This window comes from Chiloscyllium plagiosum, chromosome 6 (genome assembly GCF_004010195.1).
Source record: "Chiloscyllium plagiosum isolate BGI_BamShark_2017 chromosome 6, ASM401019v2, whole genome shotgun sequence".
Lineage (NCBI taxonomy): Eukaryota > Metazoa > Chordata > Chondrichthyes > Orectolobiformes > Hemiscylliidae > Chiloscyllium > Chiloscyllium plagiosum.
In genome coordinates, this window is record NC_057715.1 from 86,813,714 (window position 1) to 86,835,721 (window position 22,008).

At 39.6% G+C, this 22,008-nt stretch overlaps 1 protein-coding gene across 1 annotated transcript in view; it reads left to right on the forward strand.

The window, feature by feature from the left end:
- The window catches only part of LOC122551064 (sister chromatid cohesion protein PDS5 homolog B-like), a 200,162-nt gene that overhangs the window by 97,785 nt on the left and 80,369 nt on the right, over positions 1 to 22,008 (forward strand). The window contains exons 8-14 of the mRNA XM_043692706.1: positions 3,811 to 3,892; positions 7,576 to 7,624; positions 7,791 to 7,930; positions 8,024 to 8,139; positions 13,624 to 13,729; positions 15,096 to 15,256; positions 16,201 to 16,324. Coding sequence (XP_043548641.1) covers positions 3,811 to 3,892; positions 7,576 to 7,624; positions 7,791 to 7,930; positions 8,024 to 8,139; positions 13,624 to 13,729; positions 15,096 to 15,256; positions 16,201 to 16,324 — 778 coding nt within the window. The remainder of the gene's footprint in view (positions 1 to 3,810; positions 3,893 to 7,575; positions 7,625 to 7,790; positions 7,931 to 8,023; positions 8,140 to 13,623; positions 13,730 to 15,095; positions 15,257 to 16,200; positions 16,325 to 22,008) is intronic.

The following is a 22,008-nucleotide window of genomic DNA, read 5'->3' on the forward strand; positions in this document are numbered from 1 at the left end:
GATATCTAATTGTCCCAGTTCCTACTTGATTTTAGGACCAACCATCATGCAACTACAGGAATAGCTTCTGCAGAGTTGCTCGTGGGGAGAAGACTCCGCACCAGGTTAAATCTGGTCTTCCTGGACCTGGGAAGTAAGATGAAAAGGCATCAGTAATGCCAGTGCCAGACAGGAGACTCCTTTCAGTGGGAGAGTAAGTTTTTTTTTTCAGGCGATGAGGTTTGGTGTGGGAACCATGGAAATGGTCTTGCATGGGTAGGAGGCATGGTTGAGTGAGGTCAGGTCCAATGAACTATCAAGTTTGGATATGTGTAATGGTACTGAAGAAGCACGTGGACCACATGAAAGCTGCGAACACACAAACCGTATGGGAGCAAAACGTGCCCAGCTCCTTGGAATATTTGGAAAGGCTAGCAAAACCTGTTGGTTCTCCCCCTGAAGATGTTGCTGCCTCTGAAGACTTTGCCGCCTGAAGAAAAGAAAGCATTTTGGAAGAAATTCATGGGGCGTAAGATGCAAGTTACTGTGTGTGTGCTACTCCTGTCCAAGGTAGAGTTGGAGGAACCTGACCCAGTGTTAAACACAGAGTAGGAGCTTTAAGAAAAAGAACTGGCCTATGTCCTCAGACTTCGAAGGGAAGAAATGTACTCATTATAATGTGGTCAGCCAGGTAAACCAAAGAATGAATTTGCTGAATGGTGCTGTTAATCCTCTGCTGCCAACTTTTGGAGGGCCTCTCCTGTTCTTTACTGTACCAGATATATGCTTCCACTTTTTGTCTTTATCAAACTCATGATATCCCTTGAAATCCAGGGTTCCCTGGACTGGCTGTCCTTGCCATTCATTCTTACAAGATATTGCTGACTCTGAATTCTCACTGTACTACTTTTAAAAGTTTCCTTCTTTTCAAATCTAGACTTAACTGCAAGTAGGTGCTCCCAATTTATGTTTGCCAGATCCTATTGAAATTGTCCCCCCTCCAGTTTAGAGACACAACTTCGACTATCCTTATCCCTTTTCATAATCACTTAGAGGCTTAGAATTATAGTAATTATTCCCATCAAACTATCCCACTGACTCTTCAACCATTTGATTGGCTTCATTCCCTCTGATTAGATCTAACACTGTCCCATATGTAGCAGAACTATCTATGTACTGGCTCCAAAAGCTCTCCTAGTCACACTTTAAAAATGCCACCCCATCTAAACTTTACCTAGGATTGCCTTCATGTGATTTGTTAGCAAAATTGATATCCCTTCCAACTAAACCTTAATTCTCTCACTCCTTTCTGTAATTTGCCTGCATATCCATTCCTCTCTCTTCCTCTGACTGTGTAAAGAAGCTTGTAGTATGATCCCAGCCAAGTACTGGACCTTTTTTAAAATTTCTCTGCTGTACCCAGATGGCCTCATTTGAAGAGCCTTCTGGAACAACCTGCCTCCATTACAGTAGTCATGATCTCCTTTCTCAATAATGCAATGCTCCCACCCTTACTACTATACACTGAATTATTGAGTAACCTTCAACCATGATTGCAACAACGCCATATTCCCACTGCTGATCAATGCTCTTAAGTTGATCCACCCTTGTATTAAAATAGGTACAATTTGGCTTACTGGATCTCCATGAGCCATATCCTGCTATGTTTTCTCTGCCTATGGATCATTCTAGTATTCCTTTTATTACTGATTGGACCTTTCTCCCAACTTTACATCTACTACGTGCCCCATTCCAATGCTAAATTAGTTTAAAACTTAGCAAATAACACTAACAAATCTCCCAGCAAGCATCTGGGACCCCTTCCAGTTCAGATGCAACCTGGCCAACTTGTACAGGTCTCACCTACCCCAGGATCTATCCCAATGATGCAAAAGTCTAAAACCCTCCCTCCTACACCATCCCTACAGCCATATGTTCATCTGACCTATCTTCATAGCGTGTGGTAGTGAAAGTGATTTGGTGATTACAGTTTAGGTACTCTTAATTTACCACCTAACTCTGACTCCTGTTGCAGGACCTTTTTTTTTTTTTAACTCATGTCATCGATACTGACATGTACCATGACTGCTGGTTGTTTACCCTTCCCTTTTCAGAATGCCCTGCAGCCTCTGAGACAACGTTGATCGTGGCACCAGGGAGGCAACATAGCCTTTGACAGTCTCGTTTGCTGCCATTGAACTGCTTTTCAGTTCTGAAAATGTGTTGCTGGAAAAGCGCAGCAGATCAGGCAGCATTTAGGGAACAGGACAATCGACGTTTCGGGCATAAGCCCTTCAGTTCCCCTTACGATAGAGTCCTCTATTGCTAAAGTGTTCCTAGTTGTTTTTTTCTCTCCCCTACTGTGCAGCAGAGTAAAATGTGGTATCACAAACTGGCTGTTGCTGCTTTCTCCTGAGAAGCCATCCTCCCCCTCCCACAACTGTATCCATCACAGTATATCTATTTGAAAGGGGGATGGCCACAGGGGCTTCTGCACTGCCTGCCCACACTTACTAGTCTTCCTGATGGTAACCTAATGCTTTTGTGCCTGTGTAGCCTCTATTCATGGTGTGACCAGCTTGCTGAATGTACTGTCAATGACATGCTCAAGTTGGATGCTCCATTGTGGGTCATGTGGTCAATCAGGAGATTCAGTTGAACACACTTCCCATATATGTGGTCACCATGGAAGAGTCCATAAATTCCCATAAATTACGAGGAGCATTCTGTGGAGCCATGAATGAATTTCAATATACGGTTGAAAGTTTTAGATGTTGCGGGAATGGGCAATCAAGATAAATCAGCAAGCCAAGGAGATCGTAAGTGATCATAATTTGGTGCTGTTTAGGATCTGAACAGCATTTCGGATGAAGCTAAGTTAAAGAGAGTATTTGCACATGTAAATTGCAATGGGATTGAGGCTTGAAGTGTTTAAACAACAGGTGTATTGGTTAAATATAGTATTGGTGATGTTTTTAGATTTTGAAATATGGAGTTTGGAGCTTGATTTGGGATTGAATGAGTCCTGCTGCTTTTAACTGCTTAATTTTAAACAGTAGCTGAGAAGAGGGATGGAATGGTGGTGAGGACATAGTTTGTGGCAGGGTGAAAAGTGATGACTGTAGTATGCCATATGTTGAATTAGAGAAGCTTGTGGGTCATCAGTGTACAGATACAAACTGATGCCATCTCTTCTGTTGATATTACCAATGGCAGAAATTGAGAGAATTTGCAAGGAATTGAGAATAGGTCCTTGGTCCCAAGGTAAAATAGGTGGAATGATGTCAGTCATACTCTCTTTACAATTGCATAAATGAAAATAAAATCAAATGAGGGTAATCTCACTCGGTGAAAAATAGGATGATTTTGTGCTTGACCCCCTCCAAACGCTATGGGAAAGCTGACAAGGGTGAGGGAGGGATATCATATTACACAATACAATCAGTATCTCCACTTCACTTCACTTCAGTGCTGCAAAAACCTGATTACAGAGAATCATTTTGGATTGCAAAAAAGACGGACCTACGCATGTTGTTGCTGAAATCCACGAGATTGGGCTTGAAAGATGGATTTGGAGCTGAGGTAGTAGTTTAAGATTAACCCAAGTAGAGCTAAGCAAATAATCGAAAGTGTTCCCAATTGATTTTTTTTTTTTGGCATATTAAATCTTCAGAGTTTCTTGTTTACTTCTATGTATGTTAATGAACAAAATGGAGAATGTTTTAATATATTCTTGTGGCTTTTTGACATCCTTTAAATAAAGTTGATTAAATTAAACCATAGTGCAACTTGAAGTCCACCAATTAATGTTCTAATTTTGATCTTTAACAGAGCATTAAATGAAATGTGGAAATGTCAAAACATGCTGAGGCATCATGTACGTGACTTGCTTGATCTGCACAAACAACAAAAAGTAAGCATGATGTTTTTCTGCTTGTCTGCATGTAATGAAATTGAAATGCAAAGGCCCCAACAATGAGATGACAGTGATTTTTTTTTTTGATATATATTGAAGGCATGTGACAGTTACCGAATACTGTTTTGCTGCATTGATTCCAGGGTGCTGAGACGGAGTCTGAGGTGGCAAATGTGACGAAGATAAATCTGTAACTTTTACCTTAACTCAGTGCAGTGCCAGCTCATTCTCAACTAGCATGGACTCATTTTGAGTTGGGCTTACCTGTGGGCCATGAACTTAGACCTTTCTTTATCTGGCCAGTCTTGAGAGTTTGAGCAAGACCATGTTGATGGCGGGAGTCCTGTTATTACTGCACACAATATTCTCACCCTTGTGCCTCAGTTTCTTGGAGATGCAATTACAGTAAAATTTCTAACCAGCTCCCATCTTCAGAATGTTCACAAAAACAAGTGGAAATATCGTGTCCAACAATGAATTTTGTTAACTGTTTTAGTCTGTTGTTGCTAGTAGCATGCTTATGCACGTCATTCAAAGTAAGCTTGCAGATGCAGTGAAGAAGGCAAATAGTACGTCGGCCTTCATAGCAAAGAGAATTGAGTATAGGAGCAGGGATATCTTGCTGCAATTACACAGGGCCTTGGTGGGATCACAGTTGGACTAATATTTACAGTTTTGGTGGGTTTTTTTTCTGAGGAAGGATGTTATGATTACGGAGTAAGTGCAACAAAGATTTTTCAGGCTGATTCCTAGGCTGCTGGATGGCGTATGAACAGAGTCTGGATTGATTTGGGAATATATTCACTGATGCTTAGAAGAAAGACAGGGTATCAGAGAAAGTTTATGCAGTTATAATGGGGCTAGACAGGGTAAGCACAGGAAGGATATTTCCCATGATTTCGGAGTCCAGTACCAGGGGTCATAGTGTAAGAATACAGGGTGGGCTAGATGAGAAATTCGTTCACTCAGGGTGGTGAGCCTGTGGAAACCTCTGCTACAGGTAGTGGCTGAGACACTATTGAAATATTGAATGTTATCAAGAAGAAGTTAAATGTAGTCTTAGAGCTAAAGTTTCAAAGGGTGTGAGAAGAAAGCAGGAACAGGATATTGAGTTGGGTGATCAACCATGAGCTTATTGAATGATGCAGCGGGCTCAAGGCTGAATAGCCAAATCCTGATTTCTGTTTTCCAGATCCCCTCAATTCCAAAGGAGAGACATTTTGAACTTGACATGAATTGTTAATGTTCCACAGAAGCTGCTGAGGTCCCCCCAAAAATTAGCTTTCGTTGAGAAAGTGGGTGCATTCAAAATTTCCCTTGGCTCTTAGCATGAGTTTCAAAGTGTTTATTGCCATAAAGAAAGTTGGATGCCTCAGCTTTGTGAGAGTTCCTATCTTTTGCTCCCAGTGCATTTAAAATCAATGGCAATTATTTTCAGACTTCCCTGCTTTCTTGCACTGCCATTTGTGTTTGGTCAAGTTCACTTTTTGACTTCTGATGACTCTGTAGTTTGAAATTTGCTGTTAATAAGTCTGTCTAGATAAACCTGAAGGTTACTAAGATGTGCTTTTGGTTGCTAAATTCATAGAAACTATATAGCCTTTCAAGGACTTGCCAGCAGTTTTGAAAACCTCCTGTGCTAATTATCTGGTATCCACGCAAGTTCATGGTAGATGTCTGCTCATGAACTATAACCTAAATCTCTGCCCACTATCTTGTCTTAATGTTGCCACCCAAATTTGCAATGGTGTTTGGGGATATCACAAATTCTATGACCATGATCCACTGCTCAGTCTCGAAACGTCAACCCAAAACTTGTACGTGTATGATAAAGTGAACAAATGAGTGCTGAGCAAAGTGGAATTTAAAATAATGGCATCTGCTAATCAGTACTGTTAAAATATAATATTGTTATCAATAAGCCTTAATGTTGCAAGATTAACTTGAATTCCAAATTCTGCCCTGCCCTGACTTCAGAAGGAACGTATGAAAAAAATCTAAAGATCCTCATCTCATTGATTGGATTTAATGTAACTTGGAATATGAATTCAGTCCAGTGTCAAATTTGATCTTTTCAGTGTTTCCTGGAACAGTATGCACTGTAACTTAATAGCGTCTGTCACTGATGCACTGTGGTAACAAATGTTACATAGAACAGTACCTTCTTCTTTTGAAGTTGACAAAAAGGCAAGTGTAACAGTACCATGGGAGCACCATCACCATTGTTCTTCTCGAGCTAAACATCATTCTGATTTGGACATACATTGTTGCCATTACTTCATTTTGTGTCAATATCTTTGAATTTTGTATTTGGAAACCATCAATGTAAACTCCACTATTTGCAGGATGGCCACACCCAACTTTACTTTGGGGCAACGAGGATGGGTAACAAGTGTTTAGCAAGACTTTATATAGCTTCTTAACTTAACAAAACATAGGGATTGCAAAATAAGTATGACATTGAGCCACATGGCAACATTGGGCCGGCCTAACCTGAAGCTTTAAGGAAGAATTTGAGCTAAACAAGTGGAGAGGCATGGCAAGGGACTTTCAGACTGTTTGGGCTTGGATATTGGAAGGTATGACCATGATTGGTGGTGTGATTAAAAATTGTGCATGATCAGGAGACCAGATATTTTGGAGCCGCAGGAGATTAAAGAGAAAAGGAGGAAGAGATGAAGCTATCGGAGTGGTTCAAGACAGGGTGAAGAATTTTGAATTGAAGATATTGCTTGACACGTAACCAAGATAGGTGAGTAAGCACAGGGTTGTAAAAGGAAGGGGACTGGATAAGACCTAGGACACAGGCAGCAGAATCATTGAGAGGAGTGTGTTTATTCAGCCAGAAATGCAGTACAACAGTGATGTCTATGAATTAGGGTTTCATGAGCAGATGAGCTGAGACTGATGACCTCAGTCTATACAAAGCTGAAAATTGGAAGTTCTGATGATACCAAGACTACAATTGGAAGGCAACTTTGTATTTAAATATGTTTCCAGAATTGTGAATCTCAAATGGAAGGGCATAAAGTGCAGGTTTTGCCCTGACTATTTGATTGAGAACCAAGGTAAGTGTTCAATATCTATTCTATATACAGTTTTTTTTTAAAAAAAGGAAGCCCTTATGGCTACTTCGCGCTTTCTCACATTTTACTTGATCAGCTTGCAAATTTTAATGTAATATGCTGTTGATATCTTGAGGATGTTGGTGCTTGTCAGATGTTTATTTCATGAAATAACATTTCAAGTTATGCCTTTTCAGTTTTGAAAATGAGCTTAATTATTGATAAATCCTTGCAACTAGCATTGAAAAATCACTGTGATTGATGCCTGTACATATTCTTGTGCACCACCAGTATGTACCCTACACAACCTGGTTGTTAGTAAATTAGTGCTCACCCAAGAGTAGGAGGAATAATGTAGCTTTCACAACATTTTATTTTGGTTCCTTTCCAATGAAATGTGCTACTCCATTTATTGCTCTAAGAGAAATCTTACTGGACTCTAACATCTCCTGCCTTTCTCCACAAATGCTGCCAGACCAGCTGAGTTTCTCCAGAATTCTGTGTTTCTTTCAGGTTTCCAGCAGCTACAGTCTTTAGCTTTTTATTTTGAAAATAAATTTTTGGTTACCAAATAAAATTTTAAATATGTGTAAAATTTTGTCTTTTAAATCCTAGTCAGATACCACTGACAAAGCCATATTCTCAAAAGTGATGATAATTGCCAGTAAGTACTCCTTTTATATCTAATAATATTTTGCAACTAGTTTTTTTTTGTAAAATTTAGCATTCATTGAATGCCATTAAGAACTGTAGAAAATATTTCTCTTCATAGTGCGGTGTAATTATCCTTCCAACAATACAGTGTACTCAATACAATATTTTATTGTCAGAAAACTTGCCTGATCCAGGAAAAGCCCAGGACTTTATGAAGAAATTTGACCAATTTTTAGAAGAGGATGAGCGAATCCGATCCCAACTGGATGTGCTTGTTAGTCCGAATTGTTCATGCAAGCAAGCAGAAGGATGTGTGGTAATTGTGAAAGTTATGCTGGAATAGATTGACAATTTCCAGTCATGCATTTTTTCCCCTTTTTTTGCAACAAATTTGTTTCTTTTCGTACAGCGTGAAATAACCCGAAAACTAAGCAACCCGAAACAACCTACAAATCCATTTTTGGAAATGGTGAAATTTCTCCTGGAGAGGATAGCACCTGTACATATTGACACAGAGTCTATTAGGTATTCATAATTCTTTTTGGTTTAAGCCATAAGTAATGAGAAAACTTAGATTCGTGTCTTTCGACCTATTTTGTTACTTAAAATGAACAACATATAATCAGACGCACTGCTGGAATGGGCTATCTTGTTTTGGCTGCAGAAGAAATTTGGACTTTCTGAATGTTTTTCACAACATGGTTAGGGTTACTTGGAAAATTGCAGAAGTGTTATAGCATAGAAGGAGGCCATTCAACCTATCGTGCTTGCACCAGCTTATTAAATGAGTATCATTACTGAGTGACAATCTCCTGCCTTTCTCCCTATACCCTTATGAATGAGCTGAATGCAAGATCTGTTATGACAAGTAGTGATTGAGGCAGCAATAGAAATGTAACGGAAGCTAAATATGCATATGAATTTGAAGGGAATTAAAGGAGTTTTGCTGATTGTCAAATGTGAAGATAATGTGTTAAACCCTTGTGGTATTAATTTAGTATGAAAATTTGGGCTAAATAGCCTGTTTCTGGGTGAATTTCACCGTGTTTCTGTTTGTAATATCCTTTCATCAGTGTCTCGTTTAAAAAAAAAATTCAAGTTTTGTAATAGATTAATTCACAAGAACAAATAATAGAAGACTGTTTGACCCATTTGTGCATTCACTGTCTTTTGGGAAGAGGCATCCCATTTATCACATTCGTTTGCTCTACTTTCTGATGAAGGGTTTTTGCCCTAAACGTCGATTTTCCTGCTTCTCGGATGCTGCCTGACCACCTTTTCCAGCACCACACTCTCGACTCTAATCTCCAGCATCTGCTGTCCTCACTTTCGCCTACTTTCCTACAGTCTAACCTTTTTAAAATAAAATGAATCTGCTTCTCCCCTCCCAAGACAACTTTACAGAGTGCATTTATCTGTTTTGTCAAGCTTGTCCTATTGAAGGATTCAAAGATAACTGGCAAGAACTCAAAAAAGGAATTAGGAGGTAAAAATAGGCATGAAATGTCTTTGGCAAACAGAGTTAAGAAAAATCCTAAGGTGTTTTAGACCTATGTATGAAGCAACACTGTAGCTAGGGAAAGGGTTGGTCCATTCGAGGACAAGGGGGGAATTTATACATGGAGCTGGCAGCTGAGGTTCTTAACGAATACTTAGCATTGATATTCACAAGGCAAAGGACAAGGTGGATGTTGCATGTTGGTAGGGTTATGTTGCCATTCTACGTATGTCAATATTAAAAAAAAAAGCGTTGGGTGTTTTGAAAAGCATTAAGGTAGACAAGTCCCCAGGACCTGATGAGATCTATCCAGAATGCTGAGGGAGGCAGTTGAGGAAATTGCTGGGGCCTTGTATATAATCTTTGTATCCTCTTCAGTCACAGGAGAAGTCCCAAAGGACTGGAGAATAACCAATCTTGTCTCTTTGTTTAAGAAGGGCAACGGGGATAATCTGGGAAATTACAAACTGGTGAGCCTTTGGCCAGTGGTAGGGAAATGTATTGGAGAAGGTTTTTAGAGACGAGAGTTAATCACATTGTGAAAAATATAGACCTATTAGCGATTATCAGTATGGCTTTGAGTATGGAAGATTGTCTCTCTTAAACTTGGTTCAATTTATCGAGGAAGTAATAAAAATGATTGTTGAGGGCACGGTGGTAGATGCTGTTCAAATGGACTTTAGCAAGGCCTTTGACAAGAATCCTCATGGCAGGCGGATGCAAAAGGTGAGGTAATGTGGGATCCGTGGTGAGCTCATAAAATAGATACAGAACTGTCTTCCTTGATCATAGAAGACAGGGTAGCAGTGGAGGGTTGCTTTTCTGACTAGAAATCTGTGACCAGTGGAATTTCACTGAAGTGTTCAATCAGAGGGATCTCTGTGGTTTTTAGTATGTATAAATGATTTGGAGGAGAATGTGGTTGGCCTGATTTAGCAAGTTTGTGGATGATTCAAAGATTGGAGAAGCTGTGGACAGGTGAGGAGGTTTGCCCAAAGATGTGGAAAGATAGATAGGTAGGTGACTTGGGTGAGAAATGGCAGATGGAGTTTAATCCAGACAAATGGTAAGTGATGCATTTTCGAAGATCTGGTGGAGGACGGAAGTTGGATCTCGTCAGCTTAGCATACTTTGTGCCGCTATGTGTGCAAATCTACATTCAACTGTAGCCATTAGTGGTCAACTCCAGTGGCAAGGTGACATGATGAGAGACTTCTTTTCAGGTGCTTGCCTGTCCAGCATGAATACAGAGTCAATGAATGATAACTTCGACCAACTCCGTTCCAGTGAAAGCAGTTGCCGAGGGGGTTGTATATGGTTTGCTGTGACTAAGGATGCTGAAGTAAAGAATGGTGAAGGCAGTGTTCATTTTTGATGAACGCCCTCATTTTTCCTACTCTGTAAAGTACTGTGGCCCTCTCAGATCCTCATTCTCACATACGCTCCTTGCATCCCCCCTTGTCCATGGCCCAACATGCATTGTCTATAATGTAATGCAAGGCATCTCTAGACCTGAACGAGCATGGGGCCCTCATGTTGAGCAGACCAGTTATGGCCCCAGGAGAAGGTGTTGCATTGCATTTATGCTGGGCCTCATTCTTGAGGTCCTGACCACTACCTTAAGGACACATTATCACCCTTGGCACCTGGAATGCTGCAGATGACACTGCTTTTGTCACTGTCCTGGGATATCTTTGTCCTGCAATTCCATTGCCCCTCACTTTCCGAAGAGACGTTCCATTAAAGATCAGTGTCTGTGGGCCTCTTGCACTTGTTTTGCATGACAAATGCACTTTTTGCCTGAAATTCTGTGTTAAGAAGCTGCACCACATTTACTGTAAGCTGTTGCTAGTCTTGAGCTTCCAGATGCATGTCTTCCTCCACGAGTTTCTATGGAAATTTATATTGCAGTGGACCTGGACAACAACAGGTTCTTTGTCTTGATTCCTTGTTGATGGTTCCAGTGAGCCTCTGTGGACAATATCAGAAACTAAGTAGTTCTCTTGTAATGGCATTTAACCACTTGTCTATGTTGAAGTGAGCCTCTGACAAGGAAGAGGATGAGATGACTCCACATGGACAACGTGCATAATATATCCCATTTTCGATGTATGGTACACAGGATACCTGACATGCATACAATAGAAAATTGTATGTGGTGGGAACAATGAGACCTCTTCTGTTTCTGATTTGGTCCATTTTGAAAATTTCGCCTCCCTGACTAGGACTACTTAGAGTCGGAAGTGTGCAGCATGGAAACAGACCCTTTGGTCCAACACCTCCATGTCGATCAGACGTCCTAAATTAATCCCATTTTCCAAACATTTGGTCTGTAACCCTTTTAAAGGTAACCTTCTTCGTTCCCCACTACATCTCCAATTTTGGTGTCATTTGCAAACATATAACCATACTTCCTATATTCCCATCCAAATAATTTATATAAATGACAAAAAAGCAGTGGAAGCAGTGCCGATCCTTATGGCACACCACTGGTCACAAGCATCCAGATTGAAAAACAAGCCTCCACCACTGTCTGTCTTCTAACTTCAAGCCAGTTGTGTATCCAAATGGCTAGTTCTCCCTGTATTCCATGTGATCTAACCTTACTAACCAGTTTACCATGAAGAACGCTGTCAAATGCCTTACTGAAGTCCACATCGATCATTTTCACCATTCTGCCCTCATCAGTGCTCTTCGTTACTTACAAAAAAAAACTCCAATTCATGAGACACTATTTTCCCTGCACAAAGCCAAGTTGACTATCCCTAATCAGTTCTTGCCTCTCCAGATACATATAAATTCTGGACTTCAGGATTCCCTCCAATAACTTGCCCACTCTTATAGACCATAAGACATAGGAGCAGCAGTAGGCTATTCAGCTCATCGAGTCTACTGCACAAATCAATGAGATTCTAACTGATCTGATGGTTCTTACTTCATTTTCCTGCTTTTTCCCCATAACCCTTGATTCCCTGACTGATTGATTGAAAGTCTTTCTGTCTCAGCCTTTTATGTTTGCTGCAAGAACCAGTTTCAGCATCTTTTTGTGGTAAAGCATTCCAAAGATTAAGAATCCCAGAAGAATTTCCACTTCACCTCTGCCTTAAACGAACTTTATTTCGAAATAGTACCCTATGGCCTTAGACGAGCTCGCTGTTTATCTTAAGGGTATCATCTTTCCATGTCTATCCTGTTAATTCTTCTAAGAATTTGTATGTATCATGTAAAACCCTTCAATTGTCTAAAATGCCTTAAACATGTTGATTTTTTTTTCAAGCATAATTTCATGTCAGTCTTTCAAAACAGTAATTCCTTAGCTCATAGCATGATGCAAAATTCAATGAAAGAGGCTAGTTCTCCCTTTGTCAGCTTGGCGCAATCCACATAGTGCGATGCCCAACCTCGAATATGCTGTCAGGCACCCAATCATTCTGTGATAATAGTTTTACATGTGCTTCTTGTTTTTGTATGCTACACCTCTAGTAATAAAGGGAATGATCCCATATACTACTATTAACTCCCATCTTCAGTATTTTGTGTGCATGCTGTTTCTGCATCCATGTTAAAATTGTAGTTTTTAAGGTTTTATTTGATCAGCTAATGCTCACCTAAATAAAGACTCACCTATGCAGAGATGCCAACATCCTGTGAAAAAGGTATTGTGCATAAAATCATGAAAATTTATATCATTGGTATGGCACAGTCTGGGTAATGTGACAGAGATTGCGCCAATACCCTGTTCTGCAGGCTTACTGTGCCCCAATTTCCGCACCCATTTTAGATTTAGACTTTTATTGCTACATGAACTCACACAAAAATACAGGCGTACAGTGAAAGGTGTGCGAAGTCGCCATTCTCTGGCACCATCTTTCGTATACGAAAGACAAGATTAATAACAGAAGCAGAAATAAAAGAAACAGCCAAAAGAAAATGAAACATCCAGAGGGGAGGGAGCAAAAGTAAAAGAAAGGGGGGGAAAAAAAAGACAACGGATGAGTTCTGGGCTCAGGAACCGAGCACAAAAGCTGCTACTCTGTTGCTGCCATCTTAAGTATTATCTTAACCCATGTTATGCAGCTAGTTATAAGCAGTACTGACTGAATCACCTAGAAATTATGCCAGTTTCACTTGAGACAGCAGACTTTTAAGCATTTTGTGAGGTAAGTGTGTGGACTGTGATGCCAGTTTCTCAAGCTGATTTTGTCTGTAAATATCATTGACATTAAAAAAAAATGAGGCCATCTGCACAAGCATTAGCTCAGAAGTTAAATTTTGATTTTTGGCTACGTTGATCATACCGATGTGCAAATGACAGGTTCTTCCTAGGAGTGCAATGAATGGTTTAAATAACCATCTCTATGCAAATGAGCCCTTTTTAAAAAAAAGTGTTCTCATGTTTGCTGTTTACACATTTTCTATGGGTTCAACTTTTTGAGTTATTGTTGCTAAAAGACTTGAATTATTTTTTAATAAGTGAATTCAAACTTATTCATCACTCATGTTTTTTATAGTGCTTTAATTAAGCAGATTAATAAATCCATTGATGGCACAGCTGATGATGAAGAGGAAGGTGTGCCAACTGATGAAGCAATACGAGCAGGCCTTGAATTGCTTAAGGTAAATATTTGAAACAAAAGAACTGAATGTTTATAACTTAATCTGACCTTTTAAAATTGCTTTTTGTATTACTTCTGACATTTCAGCATATTTTTGGCTTCTTTGACTATTTCTCACTGATACTGAATGGTGGAGTCAGGTTTCTGGGCCAAATTTTTCTTGTGATTCAGTGTGTTAGGTCTTAATTGAGGGCTTCAAGTTAAAGACATATTATTATTTATTTGTATATAATGTGGCCATACAAGTTGACTCCTCAACTTGCAAATTCTTCCAAGATTCCTTTAGCAGTTAGTAGAAGTGGGAGACACTGGAGTATGTGTCACTTCAGCAATTAGTTTTTGGCTTCAAGCTTGCTGCTGCTTGTTTCACCTGGAACAAGGAATGAGAAACAGGCACATGTGTTTTGCATGCTTTGTGTATTTCTTGATTGGGGAAATCTAAAGTAAAAGGAAACTTGATGCTTTAGCCAGAGGAAAGGGTAATTTTGCAGAGAGGATTGAAAAGCCAAAGGTCTAGATGAAGGCTTCATGTGTTTAAGGAACGCAATAGAAATACTCGTCAGACTGATAACATTGGCACTTAATGCAGACTTGTCAAAAGACGTACGTGGGCATAGAAATAAACCAAAAATCACAATTTATGAATCCAACATTGCACTTAACTGAATGTTGACAATAATTCAAATTGTCATATTACAAATACCAACATTTCAATTCTGCTGTTGATCTGGTGGAGTGAAGCTGTTAGAATCTCTTCTGAATTAGTATTAATATCTTTTGAAAATAGTGTTCATACTTGGGCTTCAACATGCGTGCCTACTATTATGAAGACAGTTAGATTTGCCATTTCCTGTCTGGTTGCAAGGAGCTCCTTTATTCACTTGCAGTTTTTAAATTGTTAAAAGTTCTTTTATTTCTTTATTGATACCTTTATGCACAATCTTTGCAAAACAAAGATGAAATAAACACAGAATGTGGCTTTTTGAGCAGCAGCACTAGTTTCAAACTGTGGGCAACAAATTGGAAATTATCTAATTTTCCATCATTCTGTATAGTTACTTTGTTTGTTATAATGTAAGTGAGAAGTACTATCTAGTAGCCCATGCTAATAGTGCAAATTCTGCAACATGAAAGCAGATGAGATGGTTCTGTAGGTATGAAAAATTAATAAATCAAAATTGTATTTCTTATTGAAGAACAAGAAGGAAGTTGCCATAATAGATGAGCTACAAATTTATAAATGTCTTGCTAACTGTAGAGTTTTTTTTTCATGAGAGGGAAAGAAATCTGAATTTTAATAGAAACAATTTTAAAATCCCTTTTTCGGGCTTCTCCGAAACTTTAAAGCTTTTTTTTTTTCATTTTAGGTATTATCTTTCACGCATTCGATCTCTTTTCACTCTGCGGAAACATTTGAATCTCTCCTCCAGTGCTTGAAAATGGAAGATGAAAAGGTGGCAGAAGCTGCTTTACAGATCTTCCGAAATACTGGACAGAGAATTGAAGATGACTTTCCTCACATTCGATCGTATGCTTCATTCCTGTCATTACATATTGAATTGCAAAATAAAATACAACTGTAATAAGGCTTTTAGGGCATGATGCATGACACAGTTCTGTGCTATAAAGAGTCAATTTTTTCTTGCATGTATTTACAAAATATTAATTATTCATGGCAATTTCCTTTTAGATTACATTTCAAAGAATTGAATACCAGTTATCATGAGTTGCAGTTGAACCTTCTTTCAAGTTGTAACATGCTATGCATGCGTTAATTGTTTTATGCATGAAGACACTGACTATGAAGGCAAATAGATGTGACAGGAAGTGTTCAAAGTAATCTATATTAAAAGCTGCTTGGCAAATGAGAAGGCACCTAGTCTCTTAGTCCACTCACTTACAAATCTGCCACAGGACTAGACCTCTAATGTCAAATTTGGCATATTTCCTGTGTTTGATTTTTCAGAAACATTGTAAATGTCATTGTTCAGTAGTTAATATATTGTGGGAAAGTATTATGCATGCTTTATATAATTTACAATCCACTGTTAGGACTATGCCACTTCCATCATATTGGCTGTACTACGCCAGAACACTGACATGATGCAAAGAATATTGCAAGCAAGTATCAAAAATGTAACACTTTACATTCAAGAAAATAAGGTACAAGGTTAACCGGTTCTGTCAAAGGGTTCCCTTAGTGCTACTTGAGTCGTGTCAGAACAATCAATGACTTTTTCCTGTAACTTTAATTAGTATATATCTGTGGTCTCGTGTGCAAGTGAAATTGTGAGAAAAAAATCTCTTGACAGCAGAGGGTGCTATTCCACTCGGGGGCTGTATCAATAATCTTAAGTCAGTATCAAAAGGTTTTTGGCATTGACATTGATTCTGCATTGGTATTTGTCAATGTCTTTGACCGTGTTTTCATAAGAAATAAATCTTAATGAGCTTTGTTTTTCTCCTGCCTAGTGCTTTGCTGCCAGTATTGCAACAGAAGGCCAAGAAAGGCACTGCTCGACAAGCCAAGCATGCAATTCACTGCATTCATGCAATATTCTCGAGTAAAGAGACACAATTTGCACAGATATTTGAGGTAAGGTGTGAACTATTTCGATATCATTTATTATATTTTTATGCAGAAATCATATTTTCTTAATTGATGTGTTTGTCTGTTAAATAATGTTTCAGGTTTTCTTAACCTCGATAAAATCTTACCAATCTATTCATACAATGAAAAATACACTTTAATGCTCAAAGTTGCAACTTGCATTTCGTTCTGAATAAATGGACATGATTTTGTTTCTAATGTAAGTATGTGTACTTTTAGATGACTGTGCAAATGTAGCACACTGTTTCTTGAAATATGATGAGCAAAATTTCACAAAGCCAAGCCAGATTAATACACTCCACCCCAGAGGCTCCCTGACTCATTCTTGATGAAGGGCTTTTTTGCCCAAAATGTCGATTTTCCTGCTCCTCGGCTGCTGCCTGATCTGCTTTTCTAGTGCCACTCTAATCTGTACAGGACATTGGTTAGGTCACTTTTGGAATATTGTTTGCAATTCTGTCCCTCTGCTGTAGGAAGGATGTTGTGAAACTTGAAAGAGTTCAGAAAAGATTTGCCAACATGTTACCAGGGTTGGAGGTATGGGGAGAGGCTGAATAGGCTGAGGTTATTCTCCCTGGAGTGTTGGAATCAGAGTGCTAACCTTCTAGAGGTTTATAAAATCATGAGGCATGGGTAGGGTGAATACCAAAGGTCTTTTTTTTCCTGTGGTAGGGAACCAAAACTAGAGGGCATAGGTTTAAGATGTGAAGGGAAAGATTTAAAAAGATCTAAGGGGAAGTTTTTTTTCATGTAGAGGATGGTATTTGTATGGAATGAGCTGCTGGAGGAAATAGTGGAGGCTGGTACATTTCCAACATTTAAAAGGCAAGTGGATGGATGTATGAATTGGAAGGCTTTACAGGGATATGGGCCAAATGCTGGCAAATGGGACAATATTAACTTAGGATATCTGGTCAGCATGGACGAGTTGGACCAGAGACTCTGTTTCCAAGCTGGACCAGAGACTCTGTTTCCATGCTGTACCAGCTCTGATTGTGTGTTAGAATTTAACATAAATTCTACTGGGCTTGCTATATATAAAGTCCTTTGCTGAACCCAGCCAGGAGCACTAGCTAGCTGCTAGATAATATTGTAATTTCATGATTATTCATTTGAATTTCTTTTAAATATGTCAACAAGTGCACATTTTCCCTTTTCAAATGTTCACTTAATTACCATTGCAAGTCTCCAGTATAACATATTATCAAACACTGAGAAAGAAAATAAATATTTGGAATTCCATTCCTGAATCCTGCAGTTCTCTTTGTGTTCATAGCAGAGAAATTCTAAAAAAAAAGGAGCAGGGGTATGCCATTGTTTCCATCCAGTTTGTTCTGTCATTTGCTGTGATCAAAGCAACTCAATCGCTTGTTGTCTCTTCTGTCCAAGTAGACACAGCTTTCCCCCCCCCCCCCCCCCCCCTCCAAAGCCACCGCCAGCACTACCCTTTGATCCCTTTCTTAGCCCCAGGTGCTATATCCAACTCCTTCAAATCGTGCAATGTTTTGGCCTTGAATGCTTTCTGTGTTCGTGAATTGCACAAGCTCACCACTCTCTGGGTAAAGAAATTTCTTCTCTCAGTTTGAAATGGTTTACCCCATAATCATTAAATTATGACCCTGGTTATGCTTTCCCCAGTCGATAGGAACATCACCTTTGCATCGACCCTGTTTACTCAAGTTAGAATTTTAGATTTGAGGTTCCCCACATTCTTCTATACTTCAATGAATATAATCCTTACCAATTCAACAACTTCAGTCTTGCCATCCCAGACATTCCCTCAACAGCAGGAGCATCCTTCCTCAATAAGAAGACCAAACCTTTCCTCACTATTACAGGTGTGGTCTAGACCATAAGACATAGGTGCAGACATGAGGACATGACCTTCTGTGGGAATAAATTCCATAGATTCACCACTCTCTCTAGCTGAAGATGTTTCTCCTTATCACCGTTGTAGACGGTCTTTCCTTTCCTCTGAGACTATGCCCTCAAGTCCTACTCTCTCCTATCAATGGAAACATCTTCCCAACATCAACTCTGTCCAGGCCATTCAGTTTATGCAAGTTTCTTAGATTCTCCTCTCATCCTTTTAAACCCCATAGAGTACAGACCCAGAGTCCTCAAACATTCCTCATGTTAAGTCTTTCATTCCTGGAACCATTTTCGTGAACCTCCTCTGAATATGCTCCAGGGACAGTACATCCTTCCTGAGATATGGGGCCCAAAACTTTGCACAATACTCCAAATGTGATCTGATCAGAGCCTTCTAGAGCCACAGAAGTACATCCTGCTTTTATATTCAACTTCTCTCAACATAAATGCCATCATTGCAGTTGGCATTCTAACTACTGACTCAACCTGCAAGTTTACTTTTGAGAGAATCCTGGACAAAACTCCCAAGTCTCTCCGCACTTCAGACTTCTGAATTTTTTCCCCATTTAGAAAATAGTCCATACCTCTATATTCTTCTTAGCAAAGTGCATGACTTCACACTTTCCCACATTGTACTCCATCTGCACTTCTTAGCCCATTCTCTTAACCTGTCCAAATCCTTCTGCAGCTTCTCCACCTCCTCAATGCTACCTGTTCCTCAAATTATCTTTGTATCGTCTGCAGATGTAGCCAGAATGCTCTCTTGTGTTCCTTCATCTAGATCATTAATGTGTAAAGTGAAAACTTATGGTCCCAACACTGAGCCTTGTGGAACACCACTTCTCAGTATGGCAGCCAGTGAGAAGAACCCTTCTATTCACACTTTCTGCTAGATAGCCAAGCTTCAATTCACGCTAACACATTGCCTCTGTCTCTGATACCATGGGCCCTGTGCAAAGGTCTTCTTGAAGTCCAACTCGGTAACATCCATTGAATCTCCTTGGTCTAATGTGTTCGTTACTTCCTCGAAGAATTCTAGCAGATTTGCCAGGCCCAGCCTCCTCATGCTGAGAACATGCTGATTTTGCGCTATTTTACCATGACACTTCAAAGTATTCAGAAATCTCATCCTTCACAATGGATTCCAGGATCTTAACCACGACCGAGATTAGGCTAATAGGTCTGCAATTTTCCATCTTTTGCCTTACTCCGTGTTTAACAGAGGTGTTACGTTAGTTATTTTCCATCCCTCTGGGACCTCCCTGATACTAACGATTCCGGAAAGATCACCATTAACTTTTACTATCTCTTCAGCTATCTCCCTTAGAACTGTGATGTAGTCCATCTGGTCCAGGTGATTTAACTACCTTCAGGCCATTCACTTTTTCTAGCACCTTGTCCTTTGTGATGGCCACCATACTCAGCTCTGTCCCCTCACTGTCTTGAAGCTTTGAGACATTACTTGTGTAGGTCACTATGAAGATTGATGCTAAGTAATTAGTCAATTCCTCAGCCATTTTCTTGTTCCCCACTACTATCCAGCGTCATTTTCCAGCAGCTCAATGTCCACTTTTTTGCCTTTCTTTTGCCCTTTTTATATATCTAAAGAAACTCTTACCGTCTCCTTTATATTACTGCCTCCCTTACCCTCCTTTAATCTTCTCTCTCCCTTATTTCTTTTTTGTTGCCCTCTGTTGCTTCCCAATCCTCTGGTTTCCCACATGATCTGGTTTCTCTTTTGCTTTTATACTATCCCTGACTTCCCTAATCAGCCACGGTTGCCGCCTCCTCCCTGTATCATGTTTCTGTTTCCTTGGGATGAATCGCTGCTGTGGTTTCTTGAAATTCTACCAGAAACTCCTACCGTTGCTGTTCCACTGTTTTTCCTGCTAGGCTCCTTTCCCAGTCAATTCTACTCAGCTCATGCCTCTGTAGTTGCCTTTATTCAGTTGAAGTATTGTTACCACTGATTCTATTTTCTCTCTCTCTCTCTCAAATTGCACAATAAATTCAATCCTATTATGATCACTGCCTCCAAAAGGTTCCTTCACCTTCAGCTCCCTTATCAAGTCTGCCTCTTTGCACAACACTAAATCCAGTATTGCCTGTTCCCTCGTGGGCTCCAACACAAGCTGCTCCAAAAAGCCATTTCGTAGACATTCCATAAATTCCTTTTGTTTTTGCAATCCACTCCCAATCTGATTTTCCCAGTCCACCTGCATATTGAAATCCTCCATGGTCACTGTAACTTTGCCTTTCCTACACATCTTTTCTATCTGCGTACCAGCTCCTGATTACTGTTTAGAGGTTTGTGCATAACAGCAGTTGTTTCTTTTTTGCCTTTGTAGTTCCTCAATTCTACCCACACAGTTTCTACACCATCTGACCCTACTTCATTTCTTCCTATTGATTTATTTCCATTCCTTAATAAGGCAACCCCACCTCCTCTTTCCACCTGCCTATTTTTTCAATAGGGCGCATATCTTTGAATGTTCAGCTCTTAATCCTGATTCCCTGAAGCCATGTCTCCGTGATGCCCACCATGTGATTACTGCCAATTTCTATCTGCGCCACAAACTCATTTTCCTTATTCCTTTATGCTGCGTGCATTCAGAAAGAACGCCTTCAGTCCTCTATTAAGCTTCTGTATTCTCCTTGTCATTTGTTTGTCCAGTGTGCTTGAAGTTTGCTTTCTAACCCTTTCCATACGCTCTATCCTATTTGTGTCTGTGCTGAAGATTTTAATAATGTGATCTGAGTTCTGCACTGTTACCACCTTTTTTTTATTAATTTGGGTTTTCTAATGCCCCCTATAACTGAGTGTCCACCTGGTCTCAAAAAAAAATATAGTTTAAAGTGTCTACAGCCCTTGTTGAGCAAGTCACTAGCGCTCTGGTCCCAACACAGTCTAAATGAAGACTGCACCATCAGAACAGGTCCCTTCTTCCCCAGTACTGGTGCCAATGTCCCATGAATTCAAGCCCATTTGACCCACACCTATGCTTGAGCTGTGCATTTATCTGCATAATCTTATTCACCCTGTGGCAAGTAGCTCATGGCTCAGGTAGTAATTCAGAGATTATTACCTTTTTTTTGCTTTTGCTTTTTGTTTTAGCTCCTAGCTTTTCATAATCCCTTAGCAGAACCTCTGCCCTAGTTTTATCTGTCATTGGTACCTACATGGACTGCAACCACTGGATCTTTACCCTCTCACTCAAAGTTCCTCTGCAGCCCAAATGAGAGATCCCAAGCCCTTGCGCCAGGCAGGCAACACCATCTTCAGGAGTCTCTATCCTGGTCACAAAACAGTGTTTATGCTTCAAACTATGTCTCTCAACAAGGCCCTGTGTCGGTTCAGCAAGATATTCCTGCTCTCAACTTCTCACTGTGAAGGCAAGCAAACCATTTACATTATTGTAGTTATTGTGTTGGAGTTGAACATAGATTTCATTTTACACAAAATAAGATATATAGATTTACTGGACTCCTCTTAGACACTCCACCTGTACCCTTAACACAAGTAGATAGTTCTTGATGCTTCTCTTGCTGCTGTAATGAAGATTTATGCATCATTTTCCTTCTGATCCAACCTCTTGGCAATTCAATACTCACAAACACTTAATCTGAAATATAAATTTGAGCCAAAGGAGGATTTTTTTTGGTCAAACAGATGTTGTATATGGAAAGAGTAAAGAACATGTATTTTTAATATTTCATAATTTCAAGGCCAACTGTATCGAGGCAACACACATTTGGACAGTTATTTAAACCAGTTTAGGACAGTTTGTGTTTGGGAA